The 27,381-nt window shown below is 33.1% G+C and overlaps 2 protein-coding genes and 1 long non-coding RNA gene across 4 annotated transcripts; all 3 read left to right on the forward strand.

The window, feature by feature from the left end:
• Window positions 1–401: 401 nt before the first annotated feature.
• On the forward strand, window positions 402–11,145 carry LOC131625191 (probable protein arginine N-methyltransferase 6). Its single transcript, XM_058896085.1, has 13 exons — window positions 402–773; window positions 1,304–1,369; window positions 2,007–2,075; window positions 2,551–2,586; window positions 3,279–3,344; window positions 5,146–5,214; window positions 6,178–6,255; window positions 6,553–6,631; window positions 7,261–7,355; window positions 9,837–9,921; window positions 10,243–10,424; window positions 10,641–10,759; window positions 10,842–11,145. The coding sequence occupies exons 1-13, from the start codon at window positions 501–503 to the stop codon at window positions 10,882–10,884; spliced, it is 1,260 nt and encodes a 419-aa protein (XP_058752068.1). The 5' UTR covers window positions 402–500; the 3' UTR covers window positions 10,885–11,145.
• Window positions 11,146–17,850: 6,705 nt separating this feature from the next.
• Window positions 17,851–19,651, forward strand: LOC131625185 (uncharacterized). 2 transcript variants are annotated; one of them, XR_009290774.1, is made up of 5 exons: window positions 17,851–18,058; window positions 18,338–18,413; window positions 18,587–18,644; window positions 18,840–18,928; window positions 19,028–19,651. It is a non-coding gene; the product is annotated as an uncharacterized LOC131625185 (long non-coding RNA). The 2 variants fall into 2 exon arrangements; XR_009290773.1 differs by having other exon boundaries at window positions 17,852–18,053.
• Window positions 19,652–25,059: 5,408 nt separating this feature from the next.
• LOC131625186 (protein ASPARTIC PROTEASE IN GUARD CELL 2-like) lies at window positions 25,060–26,949 on the forward strand. Its single transcript, XM_058896081.1, has 2 exons — window positions 25,060–25,853; window positions 26,071–26,949. The coding sequence occupies exons 1-2, from the start codon at window positions 25,100–25,102 to the stop codon at window positions 26,829–26,831; spliced, it is 1,515 nt and encodes a 504-aa protein (XP_058752064.1). The 5' UTR covers window positions 25,060–25,099; the 3' UTR covers window positions 26,832–26,949.
• Window positions 26,950–27,381: the final 432 nt, after the last annotated feature.

Consider the following 27,381-nt stretch of genomic DNA (forward strand, 5'->3'; position numbering starts at 1 on the left):
ACCCATGGAGACACCATTTCAAATATAATTTCATTCTCACTCTCAAACTACACCTTTTAGATTTAACTGACTTTATCTTTAAAGTGTTGATCTTGCATGTTCTCTCCACCACACTGTATTGAAAGCTCTAGCAATCGTCAGAATCCGTTATATATATTTTTTAAGAACGAAAAATTAAGAATTAGAAAAAAAATGTAGAGTATTGTTTATTAATTATGTGGAATTTAAAATGTAATATTTATTAGATATTTTTTAAAAGTAGAGATATTTCAGGAAAAATTAAAAAACACCTGCAATTTTTGTTTTTGAGCATAGAATCCTATAATTTTATGAAGCCTATAGATTGAGTGGTACACGTTTTTAAAGTGTCTCACCTCACACATTAAAACAGTGGCGTCATATATATAACCTAACTGATTAGACAGTGCGTGCAAGCCTCAGTTGTGTTGTAGTAATAATAAGAAAAAGAGAGAAGAGACTGAAGTGAGAGAGAGAGCGCGATGTTTTTGAAGGATAACAATACTAACAACACTAACGGCTACCACCATCATCAACCACCACCTCCACCACCAGAAATGGTGCATAATCACAGCAACAGAGATAGAGCCCGTCACGGCACTCGCCGCTCACGTGTTTCCACTTCTAATTCCCGTGTTAGGGTTTCCGATGCCGAACAACCTCAACAGCCTACTAATCGATCTCCTTGCACCGATTATGATATGGCGTATTTTCATTCCTATGCTCACCTCGGTATTCATCAAGAAATGATCAAGGTATTAACTCTACCACTATTCTGTTACTTTCTTCACTCTGATTTTTCTCAATTGTACATTAGACATGATATTTGAAATTTGAATCTTATAAACCCTAGTACCTCTTTGTTCTTGCTTCTTAGAGCTAGTTTTTAGTTTTTCTTTTATGTATATCCTAGAATTGAATATCTGAATGAAAATAGGAGAGCGTTTCAAAAATTACAAATACAATTTATACTGGAGACTTGAATATCTTCCATTTTTTAAACTCCTTTCCATTATGTATGTTTTCGAACACAGTTCATTAATTTTCGAATCTATAAAATGTGATTAATTGGTAAATGTAAATTTGATCTTATGGATAATGTAGCATAGCTTCTTTAATGTTTTTTATTCTTGTAATTTATAGTTCCATTTGTTTTCGTCTAAGGAGAATTCCTCATCCTGTAATTCATTGTAATTTATTCACTTTTGTAATGATTTCTTTTCTTAAATGCGAAAGTAATCTTTGTTATTTTGTTGTTTCCTTTTCTTGCTCTGGTTTGGTACAGGATCGTGTGCGGACTGATACTTATAGGGAAGCAATCATGCGGCATCAGAGTCTTATAGCTGGCAAAGTAATTTTGATATCACTCATAGGAGGAATTTTAGTATCAAATGTTAAACTTGGATTTCCTTATATCTATTTGTGAACTATTGCAATATTATAAGATCAATAATGGCTGTTAATTTCACATATGATACTTATATTAATGCTTAATTGTTATTACGAGACTTGGTTAAGTAAGAAGGATTTGTAACAACTCCAATTGAATTAGGTAGCTTATTGAGCCATCTTGAGGGCCTCTTGTTGGGGGTTATGTTTGTTATACAGTTGATAGGTTAAACATATGCCACATATTGGAATAAGATATACCTATTGATGATGAATCTTTCATGATTTTCTATTTTGTATTGTTTGCATAGATTTTGTTAAATATCCCCGCTATAATAGCTACGCTATACCTCTATAGTGTAGTGAAATTTGGACAAGCTGCTGTTATTCCGTAATACTCTATTTAGTACAAAATGTTGTCAAGTAGCCGCTATAACGGCGCTATATCACTATTGCATAGCAGAATTTTTACAATCAGCTATTTTCCACTATCCGCAATTGACATAATTGGTTTGGATTGAAGTTCATTTTTGCTTTTCATGTCCCTCTGTCCTCCTATATCACTCCTCTCTTCTCCCTTAACTATTGTTTTTCTTCAGGTCGTAGTTGATGTTGGTTGCGGTACAGGAATCCTTTCCATATTTTGTGCTCAGGCCGGTGCAAAGCGGGTAAGCTTTTTTAAATTGATACTGCTATACTTTTTTTGTTGATATGGAAAGAATGGTAGTATGTATTTTGTTACAAAATGTATTTTCCATTTAAATAAAACTAATACTGCTTAATTTTTTTTTGTAAAACCTTTATTTATAGTATTAGCTCCCTTGTACTATTTAATATAATCTGGATATGCTGGATGCTGTGGCTGTACCTTGAATAGATTGCTTTTCTGCCTTGTATTTGATTTAATTTTTATTCTTCTCTACTCCTTTTTTTTAATAGTTTTCAAACTCTGGAGAATCATGGGTGGGTACGTTTATTTAAATTTTTTGTGACTCATACTCTTTAGATTATGATTTTCTGTAACAGTATTTTTTTGAAGCCTCTGTCTTTTGTTTTCATAAATAAGCTTTTAATCTAGTTGTTTCAACCTATAGTATATTTCAGTGTTTGACATGATGAGATTGTGGGATTTTATGTTTACAGGTGTATGCAGTTGATGCCAGTGACATTGCTCTGCAGGTAATAATTTCAAAGATACAATTTTCATTGGTATACACATTTTTTATTTTTTTCTGAAATAAAAAAATTAGGGTGAGGGCATGGCGCTTTGTTTAGTATGGATAAGGGTAAAAAGTTCAAGATATGACACATTGTTTTCAAGAAGCTAACTCGAACCTAATTAACTATGTCACTAATTTTATACCTGTACAATAACAAACCCTTATACAAATACAGTAAAACAAGAATTTTCTTTTCAGTATATTCTATCCAGTTCTTGCTACCACGTGCTTTACACATTCAATAGGTCTTCCTCTACCACTTTTGGTCAGAATATCTTGAAATTGATTTAATTTCATGTCTGGAATTTCTAGTCATATCATATGGCCATGATTCCTTATGTGCTAAGGAGTGTGTCTGAAACGGTGTCAGCACCAAATACAATTCATTCATTCTAAATTATTCAAGTGACTTAACCCGACTTTGATGCCATGTTAAAAATTAGGCACATGAAACCGACCGATATGATGAGCATTGCCTATGCTTTTTAAACTCTTTCCAAACCTTATCTCTACTTGAGGTTTTCTATTATAGTTATTTTGTTTCTTTTTTAGAAGTTTATTGGTTGAGTTTGTAAATACAAAAGGTTGTTTATGATGTTTAATAGCACTTTTTATCTTGGCTTAAATTAGTTATTTTCTTTTTGCAAACAGGCAAATGAAGTTGTTAAAGCAAATAACCTTTCTGATGTTGTCATTGTATTGCATGGACGAGTTGAGGTAGGCTCTTCTAAACTACATATGTGTTTCAATCATTGAAATATGCCATGTCTTAAAATCTTGACACGAAGTTTGACCTCTATAATGTCCAAACCATTTTGGTTAAATGATTGAAAATTAAGTTGCAGGATTTGTTATTGAGATGCCAAATTAATTGGTGCAAATTAGTGAGTTTACTGTTCACTATTGAGATGCCAAAATAATTGGTGCAAATTAGTGAGTTTACTGCTCACTATTGAGATGCCAGAATTAATCCATAGAAGCAAGTGCACCAGTTAGCCATAAAGCGAGATAATGTTGAAATTGTGTAATGTAAGTGTAGCTATCATCTTGGCACAGGCTGAAACTAGACACACTGATCCAGGCCATGTCATAGTTCTAAACAAAATACCTTGGCTGCATATATAACCCCTCAGCAGAATCTCCATTCATACAACAAACCACCCCAATGGCTCCATTCCTTCATAGAAATGACCACACCAATAGTAGCACAAGCAACCAGCAAACAACACTCTTCCTTAGAAATCTCAGAAACACAAACAACATCTATTCATTCGATTCCAATCCAGTCTCATTTGACATATAGAAAATAGAAAAATACTACTTCACAAAAAGAAGTACCGATCATGCAACTCACTGCTCTAAAAAATTACGTGCAACTTCACAAGCATGCACCCGACCAACATAACTCTAATAGATTTCCTCTAAAAATTACATGCAACTTCTCGCTAATGATCAACATTAGTTCCACTCATTGCATTAGTCAATAAATTTAGCGGCAAAGCAACAGCTGACAGCATACCTCAATGTCTCAATAACTCATTCCAATACACCTTTATACCAGAACCAAGAGAGAAAAACAGAACAGCAAAAATCCATGGGATAACAGGAAAACCAGTTCAGGCTTGCATATAGAAAAGAGCCTGAATCTGGTACACATCAATTAACTCTCACAGCCTTGACTAGCATAAATGGAAAGAAATATACCGACATATTGTAAACCAGATTTTACTTCAAATGTTGATTTATGAAACTTTACACCTAAAGATGGACCATTGGATCACTGAAAAATGTCCAAAAAATACCCCCAAAAACCACTGAGAAGCTGGATAAATGTTTCCTTTAACTCTTATGTTCATCCAACTGCTGCCAGCCTGCAGTTTTTCTTCTTCCACGATATCATTCCAGTTTTACATATTCAGCAATATCACCAAGTTATGTGTTATTTGACTGAAACACCACCTTATATCAAGTCTTTCAAATCAACCAAATACAGTAAAACCAAACAATCATAAACATGTATTTGACTCCACACCGGGCCTTTTCTGCAATTCTAATATAAATTGACCAATAATATTATAAAATAGGAAAATTAGTGTGCATCATTATATAATACAGTCTACAATCCTGTATGAGTATGTGTAAATTTAGAATTAGTTAGTTAAACTTAAAACTAAAATCCATCATCTCCATATAAAGATCAATTGCCACAAAGTAAATGTTAATCCAAACAAACGATTTAAGATTTTTTTATCCATTACAATGTTATTATCCTTACAAATAAGTTGTGCAGGTGGGAGAGACCGAAACTTACAAGTTACGGCAAATATATATTATATATGTTACACCTACTTTCCGTGTTATAAAATATATCAATGTCATTTATGTTTAGGGTCAACTTATATAATATTTTATGCAAATTCTACTTATTTTGAAATTTGTATAGTTTTTCTTTGTCATCTTTATATTCTGTTACAAGGATCAAGCTTTATATACTTACCTCAGCCTATGGGTTTTGCAGGATGTTGAAATTGATGAAGAGGTGGATGTTATAATTTCAGAATGGATGGGCTATATGCTTCTATATGAGGTGCATATTAGAATACAGTTGATTTTTCTGAGTATATATATATATATATATATATATATATATATATATATATATATATATATATATATATATATATATATATATATCAGTCCCCTCAGAAGTTAATTTATGATCTCATTCACCAATTACATGATAACTTGAATGGATTGGAATTGAGCAGAAGTATCTTTTATCATTATCAGAAAGATGGATGTGGAAAGGCTTACAATTTTGTTGCGTACATAATAAAACAAAAAAGTGACTGCATACATCCTTATCATACTATAAATGCTGCTCCTTGTCATACTGTAACTGTAGCTCCTATATGTGTTATGAAGATTGAGTTGACAAAGATAAAGAGAACTTTGTTACGATCCTAAGTTGAGGAGTCTCACCCAAAAAGGAAGGCTTATAACCCTAGGGTGTTTCCCACCTAAAAGACTAGTATTTTGGATTGCTTCTCTCTTTCTCTGCCTATGCTCTTAAAATTCCTGCTTTCATTGAGAGGGTTGACTTCTCAAAAAGGGCTACACCTGTAAGGTTCTGACATCTGACTGACTATTGATAAAGTTGAAGGTTGTAATGAAAAGGCGTTGGGCAGACATCATGTTTATGGTTGAGATATATTTTGAAGTTGCAGATTTTACATGATGAGGGAGATAAACCATATATGTTTTTTATTGGCACCTTGTCTTTTTGAGCAGTATAAGAGTAAGAGATAACAAAACTTCTATAAGTTTATTAAATTATCGTGAAAAACATGGAAGCTTCTGAGTTGTATTTCTTGTCTTCGAGAATATGTCTATGTAACTATGTGTTGTGGTTATACTTTTTTTAAAGTTGAATGCTTTTGTTTTCATCCTTGGAATGCTTTGTTCACATTCTTGGTGCTTGACTGGTCGTCTAAAATATACTCATTAACTTTCATAATTTATATTGGTTTGATATTTTTCTTTCTTGCAGAGCATGCTTGGGAGCGTTATTACTGCCAGAGATCGCTGGCTCAAACCCGGTGGTCTTATTCTTCCTTCGAGTGCATCGGTATTTCTATTTACTCTTACTAATAAGTAGATATATAGTTTGTTGTTTATAGTATCGTGAATATCTTTTCCTGAAAGTTATTTTGTTTGGTTCAATCTCAGCCTAATAAGGATTCAAAAACCTAATGGGAATTATGGTTACTTATACATGAAGCTTAGAGTTGCTAGAATGTAGTTGGGAACTCAGTAATTAATGGATTCAGTTTATCTTGTAGTACATATTACAATAATGCTGAGCTTTTGGTGTCTTGCGCAAAAATTGAAAAAGGTGCTGACCTCTTGGTGTACTTTTCTCCAGTTGTACATGGCTCCTGTCACACATACGGACAGATACAGTGACAGCGTCGACTTTTGGCGCAATGTTTATGGAATTGACAGTAAGTGCACTGCATAGCAACTTAGATGTCATCCTGGATTGCAAAGAAAATTTCAAAATCTGTTATTGTACTTCATATATAGATATTTGCTGAAACTGGATTTACTTATTTACTATTCTTTTGGCATTCTGCTCTTTTCTGCAATCTGCTATTTATGTCACTGATTTGAATGTTTCACACATCAGATCCTATGTTAGTCGTATTAAAATATCAATAGTTAGTGTTTTTTGGCACCCTATGGATGCATGAACTTTAGCCAAATATCCATGCACAGGTTGTCCAATTTCAGTACTTGTTTTTTGGCTAGTGAAATGTTAAATCTAGTTTATTAGAAATTTCAAATGTTTAGTCCTGTATGTTGGAGATCCCATATTGGGCGGAATTTCTCACCCCATAAACTAGCTTTTGGTAGTTAGGCTTAACCATAAACTCCTATCTTAGGGCCAACCTTCTTGCTACAATCTAGCTTTTGGGTTTAAGTTGGACCAAAGTTCAAATTCTAAGACTATCTTCCAAGTATGTTCTTTGAACATTTAGTGAGGTATACACTAAAGTAGAATAGTCTGCCAATAAATAATTTCCTATCTATTGCTTTTCTTATCAGTTTTTACTACTGCTTTTGGTTGCAGTGTCTGCCATGTTATCATTAGCAAAACAATGTGCATTTGAGGAACCTTCTGTGGAGACAATAACCGGTGAAAATATTTTGACATGGCCACATATGGTACGTTTGCTAGTGTTATTGTCACTGTTTACTTTGACTTCTCTTCACTATTATCGAATTCTGAATTACATACTTGCCAAGGTTATACATGTACTATTTTTCATTCTTGAATTGTGTTTGAAGAAAAGTTGGTTAACTTCAAGCCATGAATGATGGTTTTCCATTATACACTGTACAATATATGCATATATACAAAAACATGTTGTATATTTCACAAAATAATGGGAAGCTCAGTCAATAATCTAAGGGTTTCTTTTAGGATTGTTATAAACAAACCAAACCAAACTGTACTACGAAGAACCAAACTATTATTAACCGTTAACAAGTTGAACTGGTGTTTAAAATACAGTTCACCAACTGAACTGCACCACCACAAAGAATTGAACTGCACTGTCAAGTAACTGAACTGTTGCTACCCTCACTTATTTTCCAATTACTTCTGTCATACTTGCATTTTTTTTTGTGAACTTCAGGTTCACAACACAGGATAATATCTCTCACTTGCACTTTTCAAATTGTCACTCTTTACATTGTTTGCTAGCAAGAACCCTAAATCAAAAATCCCTACTTTCTTAGAGATTAGAGATATACATGTCCTGAAGTAAGCTATGCAGGGAGAGTTTCATGTCAAGAGAACTCACAGACGAGAATTAGCTTTGTTGATTGGACTGAATGGATCATATATTGTTTATTGATTTTTCTAACAATAGGTTTAATTTCTCAGCTGGAAAAATTTCCTTATTTAAATTGTATTTTAACCAAGAACCTTTCTTTAAGCATGTAGACATCACATTTTGGTTTCTGATGGGGTTTTGTTTTTTCTATTTAAAGTTTGCAACTTGTGTAATGATTGGAACTCTTTGAAAGTGCTTTCAGTTTTTGAAATTTCAGTTCGGCTCAGTCAAACATTTTTAGTTTTGCTTGGAAGCTTCAACACGGTTTGGTTCAGTTTTGCAATATATACAGTTTGCTGCTATAATCGCAGAAGCAGTTTGATCCCGATCCCGAAATATATAAACTCGGTGAACCGAACCAAAAGTCCATGCGAACTCTGTTTCCAGTTCATTTCAGTTTGATTCGGTTTTCCTTCTGAACCAAACCATGAACGTGATTTGTTTCTATACTGGTCCTCCAATATAGGTTTGGCAGATGTTGTGGAATAACTAAACAATATGAAGCCATGTGACAGAGCCAGGGTCTTGCACTTGTGCTGTTTAATGTTCAGTTTATAGAGGGTTTCACTGTTGGCGATGGTTGTTAAAAGAGCATTGGCTGCTTCTATATGATAGAACAGCCTAACAATTTTTTTCACTATGTAAATTATATTGTTGAAGATCCCACATTGAATACTGGTAATACCGTCACCCACGGGCTAGCTTTTGGATTTGAGTTAGACCCAAGCCCAAAATTCTAATATGGTATCGGAGTCTATGATAGACATGTTGGGCTACTCATTATCAGAGAACCACCAGATGTCTACTAGTACTGCAAGTTCATTCTCTTGAAATGGGTCATGGGTGTGTGGGAGTATGTTGGAGATTCCAATTGACTGCTGATATAGCCAGATAGTTGTTGTAAGTCGGGGAAACCATCACCCCACAAGCTAGTTTTTGGAGTTGGGTTAGCCCAATATGTCCCATCTCCTGATCTGATATCAGAAAGATATCTGAACCAACCTAAATGTTAAGAAACTACCGATACTGAAATTTAAATGACTCAAAATTGTAAGAAAATAGAGGTAATGCATGCATCTCTTCCTCCCAAGTCCCAACCGTGGAGCCATAGGAGCCAAGATAGCAAACTGGTGTGTAAGATCATACGCACAACCTGCAAAATCAAATAAAATAAATCTGTAGATTATTGAATGGTAAAGATGAGTTCAGAGGCTCTGCAACTAAGAAATAGCTAATGAAAGGATAAACTAGAGTCGAAGACTCCCCCAACTAGAGCTCTATTGCTGCTGACCAGTAAGAAACTCTCCTAACAACTTTAACTGTAATTCTGCACGCCCCTTCCCTACTCTCTACTCACAATATATTCTCATCCTGAATCTAGCTCCATGTCACCAACTAAATTCCATTCTCTCTCCCTCGTGGCCCACTTCTAAAATATGCCTAGGTGCCCTATCATAATCACTTGTAACTATAAATATTAAACTGTTATTAATAAAATAACTATAAAAAATTATCTACATTGTTATTTGAATTTTATTTATACTATTATCGATTAATTATCTAGATTATCAAACTTTTATATTAAAAAATAAGTTTAATACTTTTTGGACGATCTTTTGATCCATCCAATTTACAGTCTGTGGACCCCTTTCGCAAAACGCAGTATCTGCTCAAAATATCTTATTTAGTTTATTGGGGTCGGTCTATATACAAGCTTGTTTGTTTCTATGCATAATTTTTAAAATTTTCCCTTAATGTAGTATTAGTAAGAATTTTGAAGAAATTGATCATTTACTATTGCATGCAGGTTAAATATATTGATAGCTATTCCGTTACCATCAATGAGTTAGAAACTGTAACGTCGAAGTTTAAGTTCAACTCAATGATGCGAGGTAACCTACTTTTGTCTGTCATTTCTTTCCTTTGATTTGTGGACTTTTGAATATATTTTCTTATTGCTAATCTATGATGCATAGATACTATACGTATCCGATATGGCGATATGTTGTTTCTTAGAAAATATAGGATACAATATGTTAAGAAAATATAGGATACAATATAGAAAATATCCGATATTTGCACCACCTCCTTCATGTTTGCTTGTGGGTGGGCACAGTGCTTGGTTATCGTTCAAATTACTAACTAATAACTCTGCATTTAGTGAAATCTTTAATATCTTGGCATTAATTGAATTCTCTTTTCTGTTTATACAGCTCCACTGCATGGTTTTGCATTTTGGTTTGATGTTGAGTTCAATGTGCCTAAGGTAGAGTCATCAACATCAGTTATCGAGAATAATCAACTGAACGGTAGTTTGAGGAAAAAGCGAACAAATCCTAGTGAAGCACTGGTCCTATCCACTGCACCTGAGGATCCTCCAACACATTGGCAGCAGGTGCAGCTTTTATCATCTCTAAGCATATATTAAATAAAAAATGCACAACATATGTCTAGATTGATTGCACTTGGGATACAATTCCGATGAAGCTTTACGGTTGAATATCAGCTGTATGCTGGTGCCATTGCATCTAGAATCGTGGCTCCTTGCTGAAAATTGCATTTCATTTATGATACAGATTTAATTATCTTGATTTTGTTTATGTATTTGCAGACATTGATATACTTCTATGATCCTATTGACCTGGAGCAAGATCAATTAATCGAAGGTTTAGTAACATTGACACAAAGCAAAGAAAATGCTCGATTTATGAATATTCACCTTGAGTATACGTGAGTCTAAAATATTCTTTCCCCGTGGTACCCCTTTAAAGTCATTTGCTATGGATTCTGACATCATTCCTTTACATTGCAGTTCGGGTAATCGATCGTATGTGAAAGAGTCTGTTATGAGATGATCTCAATATGGGGCTGTTGCATATATTTCTTTGCTGACTTTGTTTCTCCAACAGAGCTATGATAATTGCTTGGGTCACAAAAACCACTAATCCTAGCTTGCTAGATTAGAAAATGCTACCGAAGGACTTGTTAGCACATGTAATTTTGTTAGCACTTGTTAGAAAATGCTAGGTTAATCAAATGAAATTTTGTTGTAATTCATTGGTATTAAATTATACAGGGAGTGGTTGGGTTATGTCATAATTCATTTATTATTGTAATTTTTTAAGCTTCACTTTGGGGCTTTCATTCCGGTTGAAAACTAGTACAGCGTTGATGGAATATGTTGAGCTATTTTTTAATAACCTTCTTATCAATTTATCTGAAATCATGTGGTACTTGTGTTCCTTGGGGAGTGCCCTCCTATTCTATTTGATGACTCTATTTTGGGAAAATAGGCCAAGTTGTTGTCATATTTAACTAAATCATTTTAATTTAATATAAACCAATAATTTGATTAAATTATATTTAATCTTGTTAATTTATTTATACAATTATATGTAATCAAACCAAGTGTATTAGTCTCTACAATTGTGCATAGAAGGTATTTGATTTATATTATTAAAAAATTTAGCAAATGTATTACTCCTAAAGCATTTTGATACCGTTAACAATCAAGTAAATGGTGTCACACTTCCCTCTAGAATAATGTGTATGAACATGGAAGGCTTGTGGTTATTTCATAAGAAGGCGAGGATGTGACCTGTCAACCCTAGTTATACTCGGCACTCAAATATATTGCATGTTATTTTTTACAAAATTTTTTTATTGGAAATTTCAAATTTTCCAATAAAATTTAATATTGGAAATTTAAATATGTACTACCAAAAATTTGGTCTGTTTACAAAATTATGTTCGCACTTTTAATTTAAATTTGTCCAGGGCATTTTGAGAAATAGTAAAAAATGTGGGGGATGTCCGGTATAACGCGGGAGGGTGGGGGTGGTAGGTTAAATTTTCAAAGAAGACTGGCGAGACAAGTTTACGGAGGCTTTCAAGGTCGAGTATATCATAACATTAAGTGCATATTTGGTAGTAGGGAATCTCTTTTCTCACTCTTTCACACCTCTGGAAACCAAAAATTGTCCTCAGAAATATCGGAGATGCATCTTTAAATGCACCATGAATCATTTTTGTCAAAATTTTGTTCAGAGATGCATCTTCGAATATTTTTGAGGTGATTTCAGAGATGCATCTTCGAAAACTTCTCTGCTTGCAAGCATAAATATTATCTGAAAAGTTTGTATTTTTTTTTAATCCGACGTCATTTTAATCTGACTATCAGTACCATAATCCATAATTTAATTCAAACATTAACATCTCAAAATAAGATAATGCATTAGTTAAAAGAACATCTCAAAATATTACAAACATAGTTCTCAAAGTATGGAGAATACTAGTTAAACATTTGAAAATACAAAAAAATGAACAACCTACTGTATATGCCTAATCCTAACCACTGGCTCCTCCACTGAACCCAAGGCATTCAGTGACTCATTAAGTATGGAACGTGCTAGGAAAACCGTGTCATCGCTATCTCTCTCAAACAACCCATACTCTGTGCTCTCATATGTAACCCGCATGGTATTATGACAGATAGACAACATATTAACAATATGGCCATCCATGACCTCCTCATTCTCCAAGATCTCCTCATATGCAGGCCTAGGTGGACGCTTAGGAGCGTCGGGTGTAATGACAGGGTGTGACACATAATAAAACTAAGTCATGTAACCCTTAGCATAATGCCACTGACTTGTGGTTGACATACTCTGATACTCCTCTAGTACCAGATGACTCTCTTAATTCGTTAGTATGTCATCAACATGTTTGCGGATGATGCTGATATGAGCATCCATGAAGGGGAATCTTAGAATGATCTTCAGAATTCGAAAAAGACGCATGCATCGCTCCAGCAGATACATGCACATCAAATAACTCCCACATGCCAACAATCTGGAGTAATATGAAATGGAGTCGAATGCAATAGTCTCCCGGTGAGTGACATATGGTGTACAGTCAATGTCATCATGCCGAGTCTTGTCAATATACATACAAAATGGTAGCATAACATCATTCCCTCTATACGGGAAATAAAGGCAAACATTTGGGTAATCCTCAATATAACCTAGCACTCAATCAAACCCGTGTATGCAGTGAAAGTGGGATAGGATCCATCCTTGACAATGAATAAGAAAAAACATTAATAACAAGTGTAAAAAACATATACTACTCGTTCAAATTTATATCGATGACCGACTTGGGATGAACGACTTAGTAAGTTCTTACTTGATCAAGGATATTCTAGTGGGAATATTGATACAACACTTTCATTAAACGACAATGAAAACATATACTACTTGTTCAAGTTTATGTCGATGACATTATATTTGGTTCTACTAACATGCAATTAGTCAAAGAATTTTCAAAGATTATGCATAGAGAATTTGAAATGAGCTTAATGGAAGAGTTGAACTACTTTATTGGGCTTCAAATCAAATAGCTCAAAGAAATGATGTTTGTGTGTCAAACAAAGTACTGCCAATAATTGCTTAAACGCTTCGAAATGGTAGATGTAAATTCAATGAAACTCCAAGACCCACAAACAGAAACTTGGACAAAGATGAAAATAGTAAGGATGTTGACGTCAAAAGGTATAGAGATATGATTGGATCTCTCTTATATCTTATTGCATCTAAGCTCGACATTATGATTAGTGTGTGCATGTGCGCTCAATATCAACCCGCTCTTAAGAAATCTCATTTAAAAGCTGTAAAGCGCATCCTTAGATATAGGGATGGCAGGCAGACCAAAACCCGAACCCAAGTCAATGGGTGAAAACTCGAGTTGACTGGGTTTGGGTTCGGATTCGGGTGCCACCCGATATTTTGGGTGCGGGTTTGGGTAGTGTGAAATTCGCACTCGTTTAGACCTGAAATTACATAAGTGCCCCTAAATATATATAATTCTATGTTGCATTTTAATGTTGCTGTTGTATTTTATGCCCCTACATATATTTTAATTCTACGGTGTTTTTCCAGCCGTTTGGATTGATGGAGATTTTCAATGTTGCGGTTGTATTTTATGTGTTTTGCTGCGGGTTCGGGTGAAAAACCCGAACCCAACAGGTGTGGGCATGAGTGTTATTTTGGCACCCGAATAGTCTTAGGATTTGGGTTCGATTTCGGGTGGTGATTTTGGGTACGGGTTTTGGTAGTGTAAAACCCACACCCGACCATACTCGTTGTCATCCCTACTTAGATACCTTTATGGTACTTCTTAGCATGGGCTTTGGTATCCCAAATTATGCAATTCCAGTTTAGTTGGTTACTCTGATTCCAATTTTGCAGGTTGCAAATTGAATAGGAAGAGCACTAGTGGATCTTGCCACTTATTTTCAAATTATTTAGTTAGTTGGCATAGTAAGAAACAAGTCTTCGTTGCCTTGTCAACTGCTGAGGCGGAATACGTAGCAGGTAGTTATTATGCTCAAATTTTATGGATTAAACAACAATTACTCGATTTCAACATTAAATTTCAACGTATTTCTATAATATGCAATGATATTAGTTCTATTAACCTAACTAAAAATCATGTGCTACACTCTTGTACTAAATATATTTTGTACTAAATTTTAACGGATCATTGCCCAACATGCCCTCTATTATTGAACTCATCTACTCTTATTAAATTGTTTTGCCATTGTTTACTCCAGATTGAATCTATGATAACCATCAATTATTTTTATTCTTGCTCATGTTCATTTACAAAAGATAGTTTTAAAAGTCACCTAAGTTATTTTCCACTTCCTATGGGTTCGATATCCTTACTATTCTATCACTTACTACTTTAAATATACATGTATACTTGCACGTGACATCACACATTTTCAAGATATATATGGTGCAACCTTGCAAACACAAGAAATTCATTTATGGCCTTAAAAAAGTTTCATGTTAGTGGCATTACTAGTTTAAACAAGTTGTATCATCATTTGGTTTTAAGGCTAATCCGATTGAAGATTCCATATACCAAAATTTTAGTGGGAGTAAATTCATTTTCTTGGTATTAGAGATGATATCCTTTTACAATCAATAATTTAGGCTTATTGTACAAAAGCCAAGAGATTTCTCATTAAAAGTTTTTAGATCAAAGATAATGGGGATGCCTCCTTTGTCATAGGAATTCAAATAATAAGAGATTACCCTCAAGGTATTTTAGGACTGTCATGGAAGAGCTATATTGATACATCTTTAGGTAGATTCTTCATTAAATATAGTAAACTAGGAGACACATCCGATGTTAGAGGAGTCAAGTTTAGTCTTTAAATATTCCCCAATACAAATGTTGAAAAGGAAGAGTTACATAAGTTTCCATACACTTTAAGTATAGAGGGTCATATGTATGATTTTAATTTGTGCCCATCTAGACTTATCATTCATTGTAGTAGTTCTTGGTAGATAATAGAGTAACCCTAATGCAACATAAATAACATTAAAACATGTAATGTGTACTAAAGAGAACTAGATATTTTGTGTCCACTTACCAAAAGTCAAATAACATGGATATCATTGAGTATTCTGACTTTGATTTTGCAAGATTCTCAAATAGCAAATGTTTCACATCTAATTACATCTTTCTCTTGGTTGAGCGAGTCGTCTCTTGGATGTCATTTGTACAAACTTTAGTGGTTCCTGCTACCATGGAAACAAGGGTGTGACTTTCTCTGAGACATCAAATCATGCAACTTGGTTGCTGAACTTTGTCATTAGCCTACATATTATTGGGAGCGTTGAAAGGGCTTTGAGGGTTTATTGTGACAATAATGCAATTGCGTCCTACTCCAAAAATAATATGAGTTCTACGAAGTCGAAACTCACTGATATCAGCATCATGATACATTTTCTCAATGATTTACTATGTCATTGAATTATATCAAAATTAACGTTATATAAAAGTTCATTTTGACGTTAATCTTTGGATATCTTGATGGTATAATAAATTATTTTTGATTAATCTCAAACTTTATAGATATAATCTATATGATAGTATGTTTCAATGCAACGATTGATTTTAAAAAATATTTATTCGAAATGAAGTTATTGAACGAGTGTAATTTGATCCCTCATATATATATATATATATATATATATATATATATATATATATATATATATATATATATATATATATATTAGCTATTTATCAAACTAAGGGTCTATTTGGTTCAATGGAGGGGAGGGAATTTAATAAAGGGGAGGGGAGGAGAGGGGAGATATTTTAATTAAAAGTATGTTTGGTTCAAATGAGGGGGAGGGAAGGGGAGGGAGAAATTTTAATTAAAAATATGTTTGGTTCAGGAGGGGAGGGGAGGGATTTTAAAACTAATTTACCTTTTAACCCTTAAAATAGTATAACACTCATGCTAAATCAAATAAAAATAATGTGATATTCTTAATTTTTTTTTTGTCAATTCATAAACAATATAGATAATGAAATACAAAATATTTACTATTTCAAATACTTTAAAATAAATTAAAGCGTAAATAAAATATTGATAAATTTCATACAATAATCATATGATCCATGATCAGATGAATTATTTTATCATCTTGATGATCCATCTAATTCCATAAGAAGAAGAGGAAGCCGAAGATACAGAAAGAACCGTCTCCAGCGCACCAATGAGAAACGGAGCCCCCGAAAGGATTCTGATTTATAAATTAAATTTTAGATAATATATATAGCTCATATACTACAATTATATATAAAAATATGTAATACAACACAATAAATTATAAAACAATTAAGTTCTTACAAAATAATAAATCAAAATGTATATAATAAAACACATGAAAAAATGAAGAAAGTTGAGTCACTATATTAATACTCAGACAATAAAAATTAACGTATAATATATATTAAAAACAATTTAAGATTTTAATTAAAAAGTTAGGGTAATTTTGTCAGTACAGAAAAATAAATTTTATCATAACTCCTCTCCCTCCCCTCCCCTCTCCCCTCCCCTCCAAATCCCTCCAATTTGGGGGAACGAAAAGTTGCTTCAGGAGGGAATCTGATTACCTCCAATCTCCCCTCATAAAAAATTGAATCAAACATATTTAACTTAAAATATCTCCTCCCCTCCAAAATCCCCCAACCAAACGGACCCTAAAAGTCTGAATTATTAAAGTGATTAATTAAAGTTAAAAAAACTAACTAAATATTTATTTAAAAATTATTAAAATAAATAGATTAATTAATTGAGTTTGAACTAAATATCAGTAGATTTTAAGATAATTTATTTTGAAATAATGAAAATCTTAATTGGTCATGTATATAATTAATGAATGTTGATTTAATTTCAACACCTACTATTTTTAATAGATAATGTTTAGTTAATAAAAATATAAATAATTTTATTTAATTATATAAGTCTAAATGCTGTTAGTAAAATTCTTTTTGTTGGAGAACATGGGTAGGTAAGGTAATCCACTAGGAGGAGTACAAGAGTGTGAAGCCGATTCTGCGTGCGGTGGAGAATATTTTCGGTAATTTCGGTATGAATTTTTAATTTGGGTAGTTTTGCGGATTTCAGGCTGTGTGTCCGTCTCAATGATTTTAAAAAGCAAGACAAAATGTTGTATTCGTGCATTAATTAATTTGTTGGATACTTTATAGATGTCCTCGTGCTACAACATCATGATATATCTACAATATAAGAAAGTTAATTGATCTGGAAAATACGATTCTGCCCCTTTGCTTCCCCAAGCTGCCACATGGACACCTTACTTGATCTCCTTTTCTAAAGCACCGTGTCTGAGTTCAAAACAATTCAAAGAAAGCCTTTTCAAATTTTTTGAATATAATAATAATCATTTTATATTGCTATCTTTCTTGCTAAACACAAATATTTCCTCTGCCATACTCAAATTCATTCTCAAAGTCTTTTCATTAGGTTTTCTTTCTCTCTTTCTATCTACCTCAAGCTTTTTCCTCTTTCTCCAACTCACGGGCGGTTTGAAATCTGCCCCAGCTTCCATCTTCAACCTCTCCATCTTCTATCTTCAACCTCTGCATGGCTCGTCCGATGAAAAAAATTAAGGACATCAACGATTCTGAATCACGGGTGAGGTATTTCTGGTTTTTGTTCTTGATCTCTCCTCCTCTTTCACGATTTTGAAGGGTTTTGATTTTAAGGAAAATGATGAACAAATTGTTTAGGTTTTTTTTATGAGTGTTGGGATTTATCTGGGTTTGAGCTTTTGATGTTTGATGAACAACGTTCTCTTGATAATTTCTGAAGGGTTTGTAAAATTGGGAAAATGATGAACTAGGGTTTTGGTTGTTTTTGCTCTGCGGCTGTTTTCTTGATGATTTTTAACCTTATTCATTGTCATTTCTCATTAACAGGACTTTTTTCCAGATCCGACCCTTTTATGGGATTAGGGTTTCAGGAGATCTCAGACGCAAGTTCTTTTCCAATATGGTATGTTTCAAGTTCCAACCAATGTTTTGTTGTTCTATAATATTCATTGTTAGATTGTTGTGTTATGAATCTTGGTACAAATACTCTTTAGTTTGGCTGAATCGGCTTTTGGTTTCTGTTTGGTTTTGTTTCTGCATGAACTTTTTGTGGTGGTTATGCGGATTGGTTAGCAGAATTTTGTAGAAAGTGGCGGTTTAAGTCGGTGATGCAGCCTGTTATAACAAGTTGAAGGTGCATAGACTCTTAATTTCTCTCTTATATTTTGAACTGATGCAGATTTATTGTATGGCTTGAATGGTAATGTAAACTATTTTGAATGTTGATTTGAATGTAAATATGGTATATTGAATTCTGGATTGAGTTTCAAGTAGGATATTGAGGTGTTATGGGTGAGTCATTGATGGCAATTTGGTTTCTATCATGCAGCTTTGATTAATGATTTGAAGGAAAACGGATTGTTCGATATTAAAGGAAACAAAGGGAGAGGGAGGTCAAAGGGAGCTGACTCTGAACATGTAATTCAAATTAACATATTGATTTATCCTGCATGATTTGTCCATCCTTCCTTTTATGCATATTGGATATCAATGATAAACCCTCATGCACTTTTGCAGGTCTGAACTGGCTCGGTTTCTACGGGAACCAGTTTGTTATTCGTTTCGATTGAGTTTTATGCAGGGCTGCAGTTGTGTTCATGTGATGATGGTTAAATTGGCATGCTGATTTTATGGATTATGCAGGGTGAGATTGAGTTACCCTTCTAAGGGTTAGTTTCATTTGATTTTCTGTTGTTCTTGGTTTTCAGAAGCAGTGAATTCATTTTTTCCGCTCCTCTTTTAACTTATAAAAATGTGCTCGGTTCAAATGTTGCTGCTGGATGAAAGTCAACTACCTTCCCTGTGATATCTCTCTGCCTGATCCCCGTTTTTATATCAGTATACTTTATATGTTTGTAGAATCTGATCCATGTTGGAAAAATGATCTTTATTTTTATTTTTATAAAGTTTTACACTTTCAAAGATGTCTTTTCCTCAACATGGTCCACATTCTGTAGTTTAGTTTGGCTCCAAAAAAATGCTACTGAACCTGAAGTACCAAATAAGCTGACTCATTGACATGCATGAGATCCTATGCAAAATATTGATTTAGCTAAATGTAACTTTTCTTCTATATTTCATTATGGTGTATCATTTATAGACACTTTATCAAACCATAAGGATGAGACAGTTAAAAAATAATTTGAGACATCTCTTATTGAGTTTTATATTCTGTTTAAAGAAGCAGTAGATTGATTGATGTTGTGAATATTTTCAAGCTCCAAAGACATATTTTTTATGGACGTTGGAAAAAAAATTCAATGCATAGTGTTTTTCAATTTCTTTAAGTTTTAAATCATTATCTTCATTCTTCTAGCACAATTTAAACTTAATTTGACAATTATTATTTAAATTATGCATTCAATTGATTTTTCTTTTTTTAAAAATAACAAACTATTTTGGTAAAACATTTTTATTTTTCTTATTTACATTTTTTTAATATATTTTAATAACACAATGTGCGTACGACACCAGTACCCGTGCAAACACACGGGTATCACATCAGTGTCGCGTGAATGCACGAGTAATCATACCAAAATTTGTGCAAATATGGTTTTTAAATTTTTTGTACAATTAAAGAAAATAAATGTAAAATTTATGTCAGTCGTACTACTGAATTTTTATTTTTGTATATTTTAAACCATAGTCTAAAATTTAATAATACCCGCATTAAACTTAATTTTTTTAGATTATTCTCTTTTTGAACTTTTATGTAAAATTATTTTTCTACTGATTTTCTTCTAATTCTAATTTTTAATATTTATTAAACTTTATAAATCCTTTTATTATTACAACTCTATCAACCCTAAATTTTTTTTTCTTATTTTTCACAATTGTTTTTTGGGAAGTATGTGTTTAATGGTTTTTCTTAATAGTAGTAGTTTTTAAAATATTATACAATTAGCTTGCAATCCAATTTTTATTTTTTCAGTAATATTTTAATACTTTATTATTTATTAATTCAAATATTTCTATATATTGAAACTAATTTATTATCTATTTTAAAAAATATATATTTTATTTTTATTATATTTTGAAAACAAATGCGCGTACCTTACGGGTACCCGTGCGAAGGCACGGGTAACAAGTGTATACCATGTAAATGACGGGTGACCATACAAAAATTTGTCGTAGCATATCTGCAGTTCACACCAAAACGCGTGCGGACGCACGGGTAACCATATAAAAATATACCCAAACACACATGTTATTTTTTTTACAACATTAAATTCTTTCTTTTTTATCAAACCCGTGCGTTCGCACGGGTTCTGGTATGAGACGCACATTTGTTTCAGATATATATTTTTTAATAAAAAAATATCTTTTAATCTGCGAAAAAATAATAATTGAATGTATAATTAATAGAAAAATATTTTGATCAGTAACTACATGTCCCGATAATAATCAATATTTTGATCAATAATTTCATGTTTTCGTGTACAAATATTAGTTTGATCAATAATTTCATGTCCCCATCAACCTTAAAAAATATTTTGATTAGTAACTTCATGTTCCGTTAATAATCAATTTGATCAGTAACTTCATGTTCCGTTAATAATCAATATTTTGATCAATAACTTAAAAAAGGTTTAGTAAAACATAATATTATTTTAGCATCTTATTTTATACACTAAAACTAACTTAAAAAATATTATTAATTTCATTATTAATTTCATTCTATATATATTCAATTATTATTTTTTCACGGGTACCAGATTTTTTACTATACATTCAATTATTAATTTTTTACGAGTATCAAACATTTTTCTATTAAAAAATATATATCTGAAAAAAATGCGCGTCCCGTATCAGAACCCGTGCGTACGCACGGGTTTGTTACTAGTTTTCTCTAAATTTGGTTTCTTTATTCATGTTTCGTTTCAAAATCAAACATCTTGCTGGATTCTGTCCATGTTCTCCATCTACAGCTTCACGATTATATTTTACAGCTATATTATTTAAATATTCAATTTTTGACACCGCATTTAACATTCTATTGTATTTTTCTCTTACCTTTTGATATTATACACCTTCACAAATATAAAAAGGGTCATGCTAACGAGTGCCCTAGGGGCACTGATTAAACATTTCAAATTAAGAAAATATTCTAGATTCAATGCATTGAATACACCTAATCTTTTTTAAAAAATTTAATTATTTATATTTTCAATACATTTAATACATATATTTTGGGTAAAAACCTATCTTTTTACTTTATTAAATAATGTTTCACTTACCTTTTTAATCTCTTAACCAGTGCCCCTGGAGCACTCGTTAGCATTACCCATATAAAAAAAATACATTAATATATACCAAATGACTTTTTTCTAGAACACTCATTTTAAATGTTAAAGTATCATTTCTCACTATTTTAACTTGTTTTGATTTCATATTTCTTTCAAACCAAACACTTTTAATAATATAGTGTTTTAGGCTTTTGTGTGTCTAATGAGCAGTCACGTTCTATTTTTGATAATGTTTTGATTTTCATTGTGATTATTCATGTCTTAAAGAGGAAGACAAAAGAAAATAAAGCAGAGTTGTCCCTTAAAATTGACATTAACCAGGCTTATATGATATAGTGTGTCACTTCGATTCATTATTCAATTCTGGTTAATACGGATAGTGTTGGACTAATTCATCCCGGGAGAGGATTGAGACAAGGGGACTCACTGTCTCTGTATCTCCTTATTCTAGTTGTTTAAGGTATCTTCGCTTTTATCAATAGAGCTATGTCTAAAGGAGATATCCATGGTGTTCAAATATATAAAGGGGCACCTAAAGTGTCCCAACTACTTTTTGTTGACGATCGTTTTCTGTTTTGCAGGGCTAATTTATCAGAGGTGACACATCTTATATGGAGGTGATTAATATCTATGCAGAAGCGTCGGGCCAGAAGATAAATATGACTAAGTATGAAGTGTTTTTTAGTCGTAGTTTAGTAGACTGACTCAAGAAGATCTCGCTCGTATTATGGGAGTCTGCCACGTATTAGGTAAGGGTACATATTTGTGATTACCTTCGATAATTGGTAGAAGTAAAAAGGCTACTTTTGCTTTTATCAAGGATTCTATTTGGAAGAGCATAAATTCTTGGAGATAAAGGTCGTTCTCTTCGGCAGAGAAAAAGGTTATGATAAAGTCAGTGCTGCAATCAATACCTTCTTATTTCAAAAGTATTTTTGTCATCCCAGATGCGATTGTAAATGATATTGAGAAAGTGTTGAATTCCTTTTGGTAGGGAAAGAGTAATAATAATAAAGGTATAAGATGTTAGTGTGGGAGAAGTTAACTTGTACTAAGAAGGAAGAAGGGATGAGATTCAGAGATTTCAAAGCTTTTAACATGGCTATGGTTACTAAATAAGGTTGACATATGATGACAAAACCATTCACGTTTGTGGCCAGAATCTTCAAAGCAAGGTATTATCCTAGATCCTCTTTTTTAAAGTTAACCTTAGTAATAATCCGAGTTTTCTCTTGAGAAGTTTATGAAAAGTTAGGAATGTTTAAACCCTTGACTGTAGGTAGAGTATTGATGATGGGAGTAAAATTAAAGTAATGAACGAGTCATGGCTAAGAGGTAAAGGAGAAGGGTGCTTGGAAGGCCCACAAGGACAAGGTGTGTATGATTTTTGTGTTAATAATCTTATGTTAGCTATTGTTAAATAGTGGGATGTTCACAAAATCATATATTTGTTTGTCCATGGAGTGGCTGATGATATCGTAAAGGTACCCCTGGTGGAAGAAGTGTTAGAAGATTGTATGGTATGGAAAGAAGAGCAAAATAGAGACTATAGTGTAAGGTCTGATTATAGATTGTTGAGGAGTTTTCAAACAAATCGGTTGAACAGTAGTGTGGAGAGGGATTGATGTAGCTTAGGGAACATTGTAGCGCCTCCTAGATCCAAACACTTACTGTGGAGGATTTGTAGGGGCTTCCTATTGACTTGGATTAGGCTTCGTCAACATTTTATTCATTGTCCTTTAGATTGGCATTTGTGTGAGAATGTTGAGGAAAATGAATGTCACGTGTTTTTTTGGTTGTATTACTACTCATCAATGCTGGAGGGCAGCAAGTTTGTCTTCCTATTTACATTTCTTTAATGATGCCAAAGCTCTTATTTTTTATATTTGTAGTAAAGAGGATATGAGGACTGCAAGGAGAGTTGCAGTTATGATTTATGTGATATGGAATAATATAAATAATGTAATTTGGAATAATGAGCGTGAGGAGGTCTCGAAGTTAGGTATGCAAGCCTATTATTATTGACATGATTGGTTTACAACTCAAGATGGTCATGTTAGTGAGAATGCCCAAAACTATCAAACAAGTTGGATTTTCTGCCGAATGAAGGGTGAGTGAAGTGTAATGTTGACGCGGGGTTCCAAAATCAAAGGGGTACAATGAATAGGGGTTGGTGTGTTGCATATTGCTTTGGTAGATTCATTATTGCAGATGTAGCGTGCGATTTTGGTCTTTTCTAGATCATAGAAACAAAAGCCATGACTTTGAAAGAGGCAATACAAGCAGTTATCCCGATGTATTTGGATAATGTAATTTTTGAAAGTGATTCTCAAATGGTGGTTCAAGCTATCCATTCTAACTATAGTGGTAGTTCTGAATTTAGTTTAATCATTATGTCTTTTAAGAGTTTGTTACAACTTTTTCCAACTTTGAGATTTAGTTTATTACGCGCCAAACGAACTTGATTGTTTACTTGTTTGCAAAAATGGACAATTCTTGTACTAGGCATTGCTAATTGTAGTTAATTATTGTTGGTTCAAAAATTAATGTTATGTGCAAAACAAAACATCATTTTAAAATGTGATGGAAACATTTATAAGATTACAAATTTTAAATATTGGAATATTGTAACACGCCTTTTTGTGTCTATATTTTTTTAAATCATTTACTTCTTCCGTCCCAAATTATATTACTCCCTCTGTCCCAAAATAAGTGTCATAGTTGACACTTTCACACATATTAAGAAAAAGTAATAAATTAAAGAGAGAATGATAATTTTATCAAATTATCCTTATTTGTTATTGGTGTATTCTTATCATCATTAATCTAATGTGAGAGAAATAGTAAATGAAGAGTATTAGTTAGAGGGTACAATTGGAAGATCAAAACTAAAATTGCATTGGGAACTAAAAGTGACATTTATTTTGGGACAAATAATTTTTACAAATGTGACATTTATTTTGAGACAGAGGGAATAACATGTTTTGATTATTCCACATGAATAAAGAAAATTAATTATTGTTATATAAAAAAGTGAAATGATGTGTGGGTTTATAAAAATGTTCTTAATGAAATTAAAAATATTAAAAATATTGAAAAAAAATTAAAAAATTAAAAGAAAAAAAGAGAAATACATGATAAAAGATATATTAGACAAAAAAGTTATTAATGATATATTAAAATTATAAATTGATTTATAATTTAGAACAATTTATAATTTGAGACGGAGGAAGTGTCTCTTATTATTATTTTTTTTAAAAAAAACAACATAAAAATTACACTAAAGTAATGAATGATTTTTCTTCCACAAAAGTCGCCGAATTCGGAAAGAACCGTTTCCCCTATGTCAGGCACAAGCACAATCCCTCTTAGTCAATCATTATCTTCCTCACACTTCACCACAACAATGCTACTTCACTCCTTCATCCTAACCCTAGTTCTATCACTAACCACTTCCATTTCCTCTCCAATTTCATCACCACCACATTCCCACTTCCAACATCTCAATGTAGAAAAAGCAATCATAGAAACAAAACTAAAACCACTCAAACAACCAAACCAACATTCCCAAGACAAAGAACAACAACAACAACAATCTCAATGGAAAACAAGACTTTTCCACAGAGACAACATAAACCTCATAAACCCCACAACCAACAACAACAACCACAAAACCCGATTCAACTCACGAATCAAACGAGACATAAAAAGAGTAACATTCCTCCTTAACCGCCTTAGCAGCCTCAACAAAAACACAGAACAAACAACAACAGCAACAGAAGCTAGCTTTGGATCTGCTGTACTTTCAGGCACAGAATCCGGAAGCGGAGAGTATTTCGTTAGAATAGGAATCGGTAGTCCTCCAATTTATCAATACATGGTAATCGATTCAGGAAGTGATATAGTCTGGATTCAATGTCAACCTTGTGACCAATGTTACAACCAATCTGATCCTATTTTTAACCCTGCCACTTCTGCTTCGTTTATCGGTGTTTCTTGTTCCTCTTCCGTTTGTAATCAGCTTGAAGACGATGCTGCTTGCCGAAAAGGGAGGTGCGGATATCAAGTCGCATACGGTGACGGATCGTATACCAAAGGTATGCACTTTGTATTGTACTGTATGAATACAGTACCCGACAACATTTCTTGCTTTGTTTTCGCTTTTTTGACTTCACTTTCTAGAAAAATTCAAAAAACTTTTCATTTTTGATTCACATTACTTTTTAAAAAAAATAATAAATGAAAATAAAATTAATCAAAATATCCAAACTCTATTCTGTTCATTTAACGAGACTTTATTTATAAATAATTTAGGGACACTTGCTCTTGAGACGATAACAGTTGGACGAACTGTCATCCAGGAGACAGCAATCGGATGTGGACATTGGAATGAGGGAATGTTTGTTGGAGCGGCGGGCTTGTTGGGCCTGGGAGGTGGGCCTATGTCTTTCGTGGGCCAGCTAGGAGCCCAAACTGATAGAGTCTTTGGATACTGTCTCACATCTCGAGGAACCGGATCATCCGGTTCACTCGAGTTCGGGCGTCAAGCAATGCCTATAGGAGCAATGTGGGTCCCTCTAATTCACAACCCATTCTACCCAAGCTTTTATTATGTCTCTCTTACAGGTCTTGCAGTTGGAGGCATTAAGGTTCCTATATCAGAAGAAACATTTCAGTTAACCGATTTAGGAACCGGAGGAGTTGTTATGGATACCGGTACAGCCGTTACCAGGTTACCTACCGTTGCTTACAATGCTTTTCGGGATGCGTTTATTGGTCAGACGACGAATTTGCCACGTGCTAGTGGGGTTTCGATTTTTGACACGTGTTATGATTTAAATGGTTTTGTGACTGTTCGGGTTCCGACTGTGTCGTTTTATTTTTCGGGTGGTCAGATGTTGACGTTTCCGGCTAGGAATTTTTTGATTCCGGCTGATGATGTTGGGACTTTTTGTTTTGCGTTTGCTCCTTCGAGTTCTGGGGTTTCTATTATAGGGAATATTCAGCAAGAAGGGATTCAGATTTCTGTTGATGGAGCTAATGGGTTTGTAGGATTTGGACCCAATGTGTGTTGAAGCAACACAACAATCTGGAATTTTGGTAGTTTATGTAATGCCATGAATTGTATTAACGCATTTATTATATATTTACATGTTGAAGAAATAGAATAGTTGGTCTTAGTTTTGTTCTTTATTTGCTTGCCTAATGGAGTTAAATGTGCCTGTGATATTCCTTTTCCTATATCTTTTAAATATAAAGTTATATTGCATATTTTTATTTCTATAGGTTATTTTATAGAACATACCAATATTTCTTAGAGCATCTCCGATAATGCAATTTTAGGGAATTTATGTTGAGTCTCACAATTTTATTTTATATATAAATATTTTATTTATATTAAATTTTATTTAATTTAAAATAATAGGGTTAAATATGTTTTAGGTCCGTGTATATAACCCAAAAAATGCTTTTCGTTCCTCTAATATTTTTGTTCAAATAATGGTCCCTCTAATATTTTCCATCCCTATTATGCATCTCTGCCGTCAATTCCACTTAACAGAAGCTGACGTGGAGCACGACTTGGCATTTTTTTTTTAAAATAAAACTTCAGCTTCATTTTCCACG

The sequence above is a fragment of the Vicia villosa genome, unplaced genomic scaffold, assembly GCF_029867415.1.
Source record: "Vicia villosa cultivar HV-30 ecotype Madison, WI unplaced genomic scaffold, Vvil1.0 ctg.000192F_1_1_3_1, whole genome shotgun sequence".
NCBI classification, from domain to species: Eukaryota; Viridiplantae; Streptophyta; class Magnoliopsida; order Fabales; family Fabaceae; genus Vicia; species Vicia villosa.